The sequence below is a fragment of the Oncorhynchus clarkii genome, chromosome 29 (assembly GCF_045791955.1).
Source record: "Oncorhynchus clarkii lewisi isolate Uvic-CL-2024 chromosome 29, UVic_Ocla_1.0, whole genome shotgun sequence".
NCBI lineage: Eukaryota > Metazoa > Chordata > Actinopteri > Salmoniformes > Salmonidae > Oncorhynchus > Oncorhynchus clarkii.
The window spans coordinates 20628258-20641180 of NC_092175.1; the positions used below are offsets into that span (position 1 = coordinate 20628258).

The 12923-nt window shown below is 45.9% G+C and overlaps 1 protein-coding gene across 9 annotated transcripts in view; it reads left to right on the forward strand.

Moving 5' to 3' along the window:
* LOC139388382 (dynamin-1-like) overlaps positions 1-12798 on the forward strand; it is an 86436-nt gene extending 73638 nt beyond the window's left edge. For 4 of the 9 annotated variants that reach the window (XM_071135010.1, XM_071135014.1, XM_071135011.1 and 1 more), the window contains 7 exons: positions 746-855; positions 1681-1792; positions 2030-2044; positions 2727-2900; positions 3200-3441; positions 3963-4160; positions 9764-10010. In XM_071135010.1, the coding sequence (XP_070991111.1) occupies positions 746-855; positions 1681-1792; positions 2030-2044; positions 2727-2900; positions 3200-3441; positions 3963-4160; positions 9764-9794 (882 nt within the window). In that variant the 3' untranslated portion in view covers positions 9795-10010. Of the gene's footprint in view, positions 1-745; positions 856-1680; positions 1793-2029; positions 2045-2726; positions 2901-3199; positions 3442-3962; positions 4161-4362; positions 4503-7026; positions 7064-9763; positions 10011-12044 lie in introns of those variants that run through there. The other 5 variants (XM_071135012.1, XM_071135016.1, XR_011629279.1 and 2 more) reach the window with 4 other exon arrangements.
* The last annotated feature ends 125 nt before the right edge of the window (positions 12799-12923 follow it).

The window sequence follows — 12923 nt, forward strand, 5'->3', positions numbered from 1 at the left end:
CCCTAATTGTAACCCGAACCCTACACTTAACCCCTAAGCCTAAAATAACTTTTTTTCCTTGTGGGGACCAGCGAAATTGGTCCCCACAAGGACTTTTGGTCCCCACAAAGATAGTAAAACCAAACACACACACAAACTGGTTGGAATGGCTCCTTTTAGTAACAGTGGGTTGTGAAGCTCAGTGGCGTGTGACCACAGGGTGTGTGATACTTTGCCCATATGCCCAGGTCTGGTTCTTAACCCTGGATTCACTTCTGTGGTTCACATCCCCGGATTCTGGGTCTCTTTCGACTGGCTTTCTGAGCTTTGGGCTCTCTCTCTCTCTCTCTCTCTCTCTCTCTCTCTCTCTCTCTCTCTCTCGTGTAGTCAAGGAAAGTCTAGCTCCTCTCTCGCCCTACCTCCTTTCTGCTGTGGTGAAGGCTGTGTGCTGTACGGCTCGCCTGCCCCCTCTCTCTTCTGTGATACTTACAGTTACACTGCTTTAATCACAACCAGGCACTTTGCTGGGCCTCTTTTCCACCCCTCCCTCTCTCCCTCTGTATATGTATCCCTCTCCTTCTTTCTCTGTCATTCATTTAATCAGCCTCTCTCGCTCTTTGCCTGTCTTTCTTTATTTCTGTCTGACAGTCTTTCTGACTCTCTCTCTCTCTCTCTCTCTCTCTCTCTCTCTCTCTCTCTCTCTCTTTTTTTTGGGTTCATGCTGTACTTTCTCTAACCTGTGTATTGTTGACTCTGCCCCCTGCAGGAGAAAGAGAAGAAGTACATGCTCCAGGTGGACAACCTGAGGCTGAGGGATGTGGAGAAGAGCTTCATGTCGAGCAAGCAGATCTTCGCCCTGTTCAACACTGAGCAAAGGTCAGTTCTTAGGTGGACATTTCAATCATAAATTATAGTTTGTCAAATCTTTTCAGACCTCAAAAAGTAAAGTAATAAAGCTGAATCTACACAAAACAGCTCTCCACACACACTGATCACACACATTCACTGTTCCATAAAGGCAAGCACCCACACAAGCAGGCAGGCATGCAAACTCCTTACCATGTAGGGTTGCTCAGTACTATGACATGTCCCACTCACTCCCACAAGAATGTACAGGTAACTGCCAAAATAATGGAAACCCTTGAGTAAATGAGGTAAATGAGGTTTGAAAGCAGGTGCTTTCAAACAGGTGTGGTTCCTGAGTTAGTTGAGCAATTAACATCCCATCATGCTTAGGGTCATGTATAAAAATGCTGGGCAGGCCATTATTTTGGCTACCATGGCTATGCCCGCATAGGATGACAACGCCCCCATCAACAGGGCACGAGTGGTCACTGAATGGTTTGATGAGCATGAAAACAATGTAAACCACATTAAACACTTATGGGAGATTCTAAAGCGGTGCCTGAGACAGCGTTTTCCACCACCATCAACAAAACACCCAATTATAGAATTTCCTGTGGAAGAATGGTGTTCCGTCTCTCCAATAGAGTTCCAGACACGTGTGGAATCTATGACGAGGTGGCCTAACACCCTATGAAGACACTTTTAGTCGTTCAGTTTTTGTCATTCTTTTGTTTTTTTTGTCTTGTTTGTTTTGTTTATTTATTCACACACACACACACACACACACACACACACACACACACACACACACACACACACACACACACACTCAGACTTTCCCCTTTGTGTCCACAGGAATGTGTATAAGGACTACCGTCAGCTGGAGTTGGCCTGCGAGACTCAGGACGACATAGATGGGTGGAAGGCCTCCTTCCTTAGAGCCGGGGTGTATCCTGAACGCGTCACGGTACCACACACACACACACACACACACAAACCTGTACATTTCCGTCAGTAACTCTGCCGGTCCAAAACATACAGTTTTGCTGATTGTGATGGTGGTTTGCTCTCACAGTACTTGTGGCGCCAGTCATCTAACGTCTAACACCATCTCTCTTTCCCTCTCTCTCTTTCCCTCTCTCTCTTTCTCTCCCTCCGTCATTCTTTTCCTCAATATGTCCTTCATTGCTGTTGGACCCTATAGGAAAAGGAGGGCAAGGTATGTGCTTTGTGTCGTGATGTCTATTCCAACTCTCCACCTATGCTCAAGCTAGCGTTGGCAATTGAATTTGATACTGAACTCTGATTGGCCCTAAAGATTTATACAGGCACAGTCTCCTTTTTTGTCTCGCCTCATTGGTGCTGTTTCTAATCAACGGCCCAGTCATTCATCATTCGCACCAAACCAGGAAGTTCAAATGTCGCTCTCATCAGGGTTCTGCCATAGCTGTATTATACAACCATCTGATTGGAATAGGCTAAGCAAATGAAGGAATTATCATTGGGGCGTGAGCCAAGAGAAAGTGGTTCAGAAGGAGACACGTTGTCTCCAATGGCTCTCGGCTGACAGCAGCCGCATGGTGAGCTAGCACCAGTAGTGTGTGTGTGTTGGCTCAGTTTGTGGTTGTTTCTCTTTAGCGCCAGTTTAGGACTATATAGTAGATTTAATTAATGATGTGTGATATTGAGGATTATTTCAATACGTTGTGTGATTAGAGCGATCACTTGTCTCCATTGTTCTTTTTCTCAACTCTCATTCACATATTTCTCTCTTTCTCCTCCCTCTCCCCATCCCTCTCCTTTTGCCTCTCTCTCCTTCCCTCTATCCCTGTCCCTCTACCTGTCCTCTCTACCCCTCTTCTCATCCTCCAACCCCCTTCCCTGGCCTTGTCCTCCAGCAGAGTGAAAGTGGAGACGGAGAGAACGGCTCAGATAACTTCATGCACTCCATAGACCCCCAGCTGGAGAGGCAGGTGGAGACCATCCGCAACCTGGTGGACTCCTACATGGCCATTGTCAACAAGACCATCAGGGACCTCATGCCCAAGACCATCATGTACCTCATGATCAACAACGTGAGTCCCCATTGGTCGCTTTCGCTTGTGGTGTCGTAATCTTCTGTAGGGCCAGCGGATTCTCATCCTTGTCTTTGAATCTGTGTCTGGTTGGTTTAGACTTTGGAAACCAGCTGGCCTGTGAAATCTCTAACCAATCAGTGACAAGAACGGGTCAATTAAGTGCAAGGGAGGAAGAAAAACCTCTCATCTCCACAGCCACTTTTTCCTAGGTTATTGTTGTAAAGAAAAACGTACATCTCCAACTCCCCCCATTCCTCACCTTTACTCTCCCTCTCTCTTCCCCCTCCTCCACACAGACCAAGGAGTTCATCAACGCGGAGCTGCTGGCCAACCTGTACCACTCTGGGGACCAGAACAGCCTGATGGAGGAGTCCCAGGAGCAGGCCCATCATCGCGACGAGATGCTCCGCATGTACCATGCCCTGAGGGAGGCCCTAAACATCATCGGAGACATCAGCACTACCACTGTCACCACCGCCATGCCGCCGCCTGTAGACGACTCCTGGCTGAGGCCGGGGGGAAACAACTCTGGGGGCAGGTACGAATGGAGGGAGAGAGGGAGGAAACGAGAGGAAGGGAATGAGGGACAATTATATGGGTGAAGGTATGGATGGATGTGGGAAGGAAGAGGAAGGAGGGGATGGAAGGAGGAAACAGCTCTGAGTAAAAGGTATGGATGGAAGGAGGACAACAGCTCTGAGTAAAAGGTATGGATGGAAGGAGGACAACAGCTCTGAGTAAAAGGTATGGATGGAAGGAGGACAACAGCTCTGAGTAAAAGGTATGGATGGAAGGAGGACAACAGCTCTGAGTAAAAGGTATGGATGGAAGGAGGACAACAGCTCTGAGTAAAAGGTATGGATGGAAGGAGGACAACAGCTCTGAGTAAAAGGTATGGATGGAAGGAAAGGGGTATAATAAGGGAATAGAAGAGAGTGGGGAGTAAAGGATGAGGGGAGTAGGACTGATGTTGTGGCCTCCCCTGCTGGTGTGAAAGAGAACTGCCTGCCGAAGCACTCAGCCTCTCTCTCTCTCTCCCCCTCCCCCTCCCCCCCTCAGGTCCCCAGCCAGCAGTCCCACTCCGAACAGAAGGGCTCCCCCAGGTCCCCCTGGTCGCCCTGTCTCCCGTGGCTCAGCCCCTGGCCTCCCTCCTGGCCCCCCTGTCCCCTCTCGCCCAGGGGCCTCCCCGGACCCTTTCGGTGGGCCCCCCCCATCAGTCCCCTCCCGGCCTAACCGCGCACCCCCCGGTGTGCCCAGGTGAGTGAAACCAAACCCAAACGTTACATCTCAACGCAAAAAGTCCCCAAGCCTATCAACGTGTGACACTACACTTGGTCCTACAGGGAGACAGACAAGCCAATGAGGTTGCGTAAGTGATATACTATGAGAGTGGTGATGATGATGGTGATGATGATGAAATCACATCTAAGCTGAAGTGTCAATGCTCTCTGTTGCTAAGGGGGATGTGAAGACGCCAGGAGGATGGATGGAGGTAAATGAGAGGGGAGAGATCTTGGTGTGATAGAGGACAGAGCCAGATAGACAGAGAACGTCGGGTTCAGAGGGTGCTGAAAGCTAGAGAACAGATGGGAGGCAGAGGTAGGATGGATGAGAGACATGTCATAGATGGACCCTTCCAGAAGCCCAGCTCCTGTAGTAGAACACACACACCTCACACATCTTTGACTTAGGTTGTTGTACTGATTTACAGTGCCTTGCGAAAGTATTCGGCCCCCTTGAACTTTGCGACCTTTTGCCACATTTCAGGCTTCAAACATAAAGATATAAAACTGTATTTTTTTGTGAAGAATCAACAACAAGTGGGACACAATCATGAAGTGGAACGACATTTATTGGATATTTCAAACTTTTTTAACAAATCAAAAACTGAAAAATTGGGCGTGCAAAATTATTCAGCCCCCTTAAGTTAATACTTTGTAGCGCCACCTTTTGCTGCGATTACAGCTGTAAGTCGCTTGGGGTATGTCTCTATCAGTTTTGCACATCGAGAGACTGAATTTTTTTCCCATTCCTCCTTGCAAAACAGCTCGAGCTCAGTGAGGTTGGATGGAGAGCATTTGTGAACAGCAGTTTTCAGTTCTTTCCACAGATTCTCGATTGGATTCAGGTCTGGACTTTGACTTGGCCATTCTAACACCTGGATATGTTTATTTTTGAACCATTCCATTGTAGATTTTGCTTTATGTTTTGGATCATTGTCTTGTTGGAAGACAAATCTCCGTCCCAGTCTCAGGTCTTTTGCAGACTCCATCAGGTTTTCTTCCAGAATGGTCCTGTATTTGGCTCCATCCATCTTCCCATCAATTTTAACCATCTTCCCTGTCCCTGCTGAAGAAAAGCAGGCCCAAACCATGATGCTGCCACCACCATGTTTGACAGTGGGGATGGTGTGTTGCTTTTACGCCAAACATAACGTTTTGCATTGTTGCCAAAAAGTTCAATTTTGGTTTTATCTGACCAGAGCACCTTCTTCCACATGTTTGGTGTGTCTCCCAGGTGGCTTGTGGCAAACTTTAACCGACACTTTTTATGGATATCTTTAAGAAATGGCTTTCTTCTTGCCACTCTTCCATAAAGGCCAGATTTGTGCAATATACGACTGATTGTTGTCCTATGGACAGAGTCTCCCACCTCAGCTGTAGATCTCTGCAGTTCATCCAGAGTGATCATGGGCCTCTTGGCTGCATCTCTGATCAGTCTTCTCCTTGTATGAGCTGAAAGTTTAGAGGGACGGCCAGGTCTTGGTAGATTTGCAGTGGTCTGATACTCCTTCCATTTCAATATTATCGCTTGCACAGTGCTCCTTGGGATGTTTAAAGCTTGGGAAATCTTTTTGTATCCAAATCCGACTTTAAACTTCTTCACAACAGTATCTCGGACCTGCCTGGTGTGTTCCTTGTTCTTCATGATGCTCTCTGCGCTTTTAACGGACCTCTGAGACTATCACAGTGCAGGTGCATTTATACGGAGACTTGATTACACACAGGTGGATTGTATTTATCATCATTAGTCATTTAGGTCAACATTGGATCATTCAGAGATCCTCACTGAACTTCTGGAGAGAGTTTGCTGCACTGAAAGTAAAGGGGCTGAATAATTTTGCACGCCCAATTTTTCAGTTTTTGATTTGTTAAAAAAGTTTGAAATATCCAATAAATGTCGTTCCACTTCATGATTGTGTCCCACTTGTTGTTGATTCTTCACAAAAAAATACAGTTTTATATCTTTATGTTTGAAGCCTGAAATGTGGCAAAAGGTCGCAAAGTTCAAGGGGGCCAAATACCTTCGCAAGGCACTGTACATTGCTAACTGCCAAGAAGGTTTCAGGCGCTACTGACTTACATTTCCTACACACTACTAGAACCTCCCAGGAACTAACAGCTTCAATTCCATTTACTATTAGTGGTACAGCTGTGCCTTGAATTAAGGCCACATGTTCTTATCATTCCCCTAGCCCTCACCAGTAGCCCCTCACTAGTAGTCTAGTGGCCTCCTCTGTGGTTGAGTCCTTTGCTAGAATATAGTTTTGTACTAGAGAATTATCCTTTATCCCCCTCTCCCAACCTTTGTCTTTATAGTTTAGGAATGGTGTCTCTTATCTATCCTCTCTATCCTATCTCCATGTTGGAATAAACAGAGAGAGAAAGAGAGGGCAGGATGAGAGCGAGAATGAGAGCGAGCGTTTTACATTTTCGTTCTCTGTTAAACTGCCTCCGCACTGCTAACGTTTGCCTTGTGCTTGCCTGTGGTTGTGAGCTAATGGACACTGTACTGATCTGATGTGAACTCACGGTCAGGGCAGCAGCTTGCCTTACTTCGGGAGACACACACATTGCCTGACAATGCTCTTGCTCACACACACCTTCAAATGTCTAAATAACCCTCAAACAAGGGCTCTAAAGCAGCCGTGATAAAACCAATCACCCCAGATAACTTTCAAATAATGCTCCAAATCTGATTGGTCCATGGGGAGAGCAGAGCCTTGTCATGTGACGTGGGTCTCTCCTGCACTGTAACCTGTATGTGTTTGTTTGCATTCTTCTTCCTGTCCATCTCCTTCACCACACCTCTATCCCACCGTTGACTATGGTTCCTCTTTCAGAATCACTATCAGTGACCAATGAGGACTAACGCTTCTGGTACGTTTGGTACTAATCACTGTCATCATCTTCATCCTCCTCTTCCTCATGCTGCTTTCTCTTAGATACCGTCACCTCACTGCATGCCCATCACGCTCTCTCTAACGCTCTCCCTAGCACTCCCTAATGCCTCTTTTGACATTGCATGGACAAACACACACAAGCACACACACAGATCGTTTGTGTCACTGTGTGAGCCTTGTTGGTTTTGTTATTGTCTGCTGAAGTCAAGTTTCTTTTTCTAGTTTGGGAGAGGTTTGTGTCGATGAAAAAAGTCAGAGGATACCTCTAGATACGCACATGCATACACACACTCAGACACATACACACACACTCACACACACACACATGCATATACACACACGTGCACGCACACACCTGACCGGAGCTGCTCGTTAGGGGTCAGAAGTCAAAGGCCATGGGTTTGTGTCAGTGTGGGCTCATGACATCTCACCCCGTCCCCAGTCCTGTCTCTGATTGTTTGGTGGCGTGACACATTGCTATGCTATATTTATCCTGTCTAAATGTCAACATATTATTCAATAGAGCTTAGGGATGCGGTCAGAGAAAGGCTATACTGTGGGTGGTAATAATGATTTGTAAAGGGTATGTTATGTCTAGTCTAACGTCTATCCAACTAGCTATTCTGGCGGTCATCATTTACCCTGCCTCCTATAGTTGAAATCTACTTTTTTAGCATTTATGCTAACTAGCCCCTCTTTTGATAGTGAAGTAAAGATAGCATAGACTTGATGGTCATGGCAGAACTACTATGGAGATTATACACGTGTTATGTAGCCTTTGTAGCAGCTACCACACAGCTCGAGGGGTGAAATTGCAACCCTCTGTTGCTCACGTTTTGCATGCTGATTGGGTTGAGAGGAGAATATTATGGATGATAATATAGTGGAGCTATACTGCCCTCTTCTGGGCACCAAAACAACTGCCTGTCACCAATGGACACTATGTACACTGAACAAAAATATAAACGCAAAGTGCAACAATTTCGAAGAGTTACAATTCATATAAGGAAATCAGTCAATTGAAATAATTTTATTAGGCCATAAATGTATTTCACATGACTGGGAATACAGATGCATCTTTTGGTCACAGATAACTTAAGGTAAAAAAGGTAGGGGTGTGGATCAGAAAACCAGTCAGTATCTGGTGACCAGGATTTGCCTCATGCTGCATGACATCTCCTTCACATAGAGTTGACCAGGCTGTTGATTGTGGCCTGTGGAATGTTGTCCCACTCCTCTTCAATGGCTGTGCGAAGTCGCTTGATATTGGTGGGAACTGGAACACGCTGTCTTACACGTTGATCCAGAGCATCCCAAACATGCTCAATGGGTGACATGTCTGGTGAGTATGCAGGTCATGGAAGAACGGGGACATTTTCAGCTTCCAGGAATTGTGTACAGATCCTTGCATTATCATGCGGAAACATTAGGTGATGGCAGCGGATGAATGGCGCAACAATGGGCCTCAGGATCTCGTCACAGCACCTATGTTCATTCAAATTGCCATCTATAAAATCAAATTGTGTTCGCTTCACCCCACTACCACCATGGGGCACAATGTTGACATCAGCAAACCATTCGCATACACAACGCCTTACACACTGTCTTCCATCTGCAGTACAGTTAAAACTGGGATTCATCCGTGAAGAGCACACTTCTCCAGCGTGCCAGTGGCCATCGAAGGTGAGCATTTGTTCACTGAAGTCGTTTACGACGCCGAACTGCAATCAGGTCAAGACCCTGGTGAGGAACGAGTACGGAGATGAGCTTCCCTGAGACGGCTTCTGACAGTTAGTGCAGAAATTCTACGGTTGTGCAAAACCACAGTTTCATCAGCTGTCTGGGTGGCTGGACCATACCACAGGTGAAGAAGAGGAGGAGGTCCTGGGCTGGCATGGTTACACGTGGTCTGCGGTTGGAGGCGGCTTATGGTATAGAAATGTATATTTAATTCTCTGGCAACAGCTCCGGTGGACATTTCTGCAGTCAGCATGCCAGTTGCACGTTCCCTCAAAACGTGAGACATCTCTGGCATTGTGTTGTGTGACAAAACTGCACATTTTCGAGTGGCCTTTTGTTGTCCCCAGCACAAGGTGCACCTGTGTAATGATCATGCTGTTTAATCAGATTCTTGATTTGCCACACCTGTCAGGTGGATGGATTATCTTGGCAAGGAGAAATGCTCACTAACAGAGAAGTAAACATATTTATGCACAACATTTGAGAGAAAAGCTTTTTGTACATATGGAACATTTCTGGGATCTTTTATTTCAGCTCATGGAACATGGGACCAACACTTTACATGTTGCATTTATATTTTTGTTGAGTCTATATACTGTATGCAGTATATTCCAAGATTCATGAAATCTGCAGGAATGATGTGTTTTAATGTGTTAGCTGTTATGTCTGACTGTATTCTCCCACATTGTCCCATACAGATGTGTGTGTGTGTGTGTGTGTGTGTGTGTGTGTGTGTGTGTGTGTGTGTGTGTGTGTGTGTGTGTGTGCGCGTAGTAGTATGTTAAGAGTGGCATTGAGTTATACTGCTTGTGCGTAAGGGGGAGACACCCAGCCAGAGTGACAATCCTAACTCATCCCTGTCTTCGCTTATATCTGTGTCCCTCTGTCCCTGTGTTTCTGTCTGTCCGTCTGTGTGTATCCATGGTCCTCTTGGCAGCCGAAGACCCCCGCCCTCACCAACCCACTAGACTACTGAGCCCCCTTCCCCTCCGACTCACCACCTACCCCACGGCAGAGAGACCAAGGACTGCAGAGCAACCTTCCTTACCTAGACCTGACCCTTCTTTTTCCTCTCCCTTCTCTACTAGATGACACAGTCACGTCACACACACGCACAAACCCACAGACAGACAGACACATTGTATACCCTGAATACAGAGAAATGCATTCACCCTCCACTGTATATTAAGGACCATTGTAGATAAGACTTCGAACACACTCAGACACACACATTTACATGTGTAAGTAGTCACACACTTAAACGGACAGGGCAGTGTATGCGTGGGTGGATTCAGCAAATATGGACGAGAGGGTTAAGGAACGCTATGCTGAAATATTTTTTCTTTCTCACCCTCCCCTTCAGATGGCTTTCTGGTTGCTGACTTTCTTTCTTCCTCTCATATCTGAATTATATTTGTTTCTCTGATAATTTGGGATATTGATAATGATCTTTTTTGTTCTGGTTGACATGTTATTCTGTGTGTTGAATCTCTCTCGGGAGTAGATGCATTATCCATCTATCTAGGAAAGTGGAGTGGATCAGAAGGGATAACTGCATCTGAACAACAGCTTTCTTTTTGTTGTCTTCTGCTATGATCCATACTGGTCCCTAAAGTCACAGGCTCGGACAAACCTGACATAAATGGGCAAGGGCCCTTTTAGTCGGAAAACACCCAAAGAGAAAATATACACATTAATGGTACTGACTCATGTGTCACAATGTGGTATCTATCTCTGTGATTTCTATGTATTATTTATGATACACTGATTCATGTGTCCTATTATATCTAACATCACAACAGTGTTTTCTCGCCTCTGAGTTTGGGGACATTTTCTCTCGTTATGTTTCATTCACTTGTTCATCCTTCACTTAATCTGGCTTCATTATGTCCTCTTTCCTATCTGTTTCTACTTGACTCTTTTTATTGAATAGCGGTCCAAGGAAGGGTGGGCCCTCTCACCCGAGAGCCCACTGCCTCCTTTTGACTCCTAGAAGCCCCCTTTTTTGCCCCTTGGGACCCCCTGACACCCATCTCTTCTCTAACACTCCCCCCTTTCCACCACTCAGCCCCTACATGTGAATCCACACTGTCCTTCACACACCAATCAGAGATCTCAGCAGCTCTTCACAGCCTCCCTCAAAGTAAGGGTGGAGGGGGGAGCAAGAGAGAGGAAATAAATAAACGCGAACCCCGCCCTCTCGGAGTGGCCATACCATTCCTGTTCATGGATAGAAAAACAAAATACCTCTTCCTCCTCTTCAGTAGGAGTGAGGGTGAGGAGAACATGTGGAACGTTCTGCATCTGTGTCCATGTCCTACCTTCAGTAGCCACCAGGCCTTGCGTCACTGTGAAGGCCCATTCTTATGTGATGTGATAACCATGATGATGATGTATTGCTGTGTCTGCAATGATACAACGATTGTTCAGGTGTTCAGACTGTGAACTGGTCACAGGAGGTTGGTGGCACCTTAATTGGGGAGGACGGGCAAGGACATGGTTTCCATGGGTTTGATGCCATTCCATTCGCTCCGTTGATCACTATGAGCCGTCCTCCCCTCAGCAGCCTCCTGTGGATCTGGTGTAGATCGGTGTAAAATCCTCCTAAACCAGCTCCCTAAGGCACATTTGAAGACATGCTTCAGTCTCTGTACTCCTGCCACGAGTGCTGGGGGGGGGGGTTGTGAACTAGAGGGTCTCCTGCTAAAACCTGTGGCCCAACGTTGAGCAGAGTCATCCGTCTGTCTCTTCTCCTCCTCTCCCACTTGTCAATGAACCACTTCCCCACTAGTGAAACTCAGTACCTTAGCGAGGCGGGATCTAAATAGAAAGTGCAATATGTTCTTATTGGACGGCTTAATGAGAGCTGTCCACCAATCACACCAGACTCAGAGTAGATGCTCAGCCTGAGAGGAGGCAAGGAGACAAACAAGGCCCTAACGGTTCGTCGCAATACTGTCACATGGCATCCTTTCTCCTTTCCTCACAAGGAAAGCTCAAACATTGAAGTTGTTTTCAGGAAGACCATTTATAAGTGTTGCCAGTCCAAGATGAGATTTTTTTTGACCCTGTGTTTACAAGAGCAGTGACCGTAACAGGAGAACGTGTGTTGAATATCATTGGAACTGTGTAATAAGTGTTGGGGCGGGGGACACTGATTTTGGCATGGCTTATCAACTTTTTTCATTTTCTGTTCTTTCCTTTTTTCCCTCTCTCAGTGGTCAAGGGGGTGAGTGAAGACGTCAGGTTTAAAACCACCAACAACCCAATAAGTGATGGTCTATATACAGAAACCTATATACACACACACCTACCTATACAGTGCACCTCTCCCGCTCCCATGTCACTCATGCATTCCATTGCTGTTTGAGAGATGTGAGTTGACCCCCCTTTCTACCAGTGGAATCTGTAGTTTGTTGTATTTTTTACCCCGTTGGTAATAATAGTACATGGGCTCATTAACCTACCCACAAACCCCTGTTTCAGTATCCATATCGTACTCACCTCATACAAACCTACCCCTCTTCACAACACCCTTGAGTCTTAGCAACAGCCAATAAATAAAGCTATTATAAAATTAATTATTAAGAGTACATTTTATCATGGACATATCTTACTTGTGTAATGTATCCTGTGTGGTGCATCGTCTGAAACTGTGTTCCACTTGTGTAGACGTTAGTTGACATTGTATGAATACTGAATATTCAATTATTACAAATAAGTGACTGAGTGTGGTGTACAATGAAACATGACAAAAATAAAGACAAACAAATAAGTGAATAATGTTATATGAAATCCTTGGCTATGGATGTTGAGTATTGGCAGGGTGTTTGATTAGTAGTATGTAGAATCATTTGTCGCTTGTCTCTCAGTCTCTGTCCGGAGAGGAAATGGGGGGGGGCAGAGTAAATATTTGTATTCTGTCCTGCTGTGACGACTTTGTCCTGTATCTTATCTTACTGCTGTCGGTGGAATGTGTCTGTCCAACAGGACTGCTTTGTCAAGACATTAAAAGTCAGCGTACTGTCACCAAAATGGTCTGAGTCTTTTGTCGAGGAATCTCACACTCAAAATGACATCTCTAACAGGACATATTA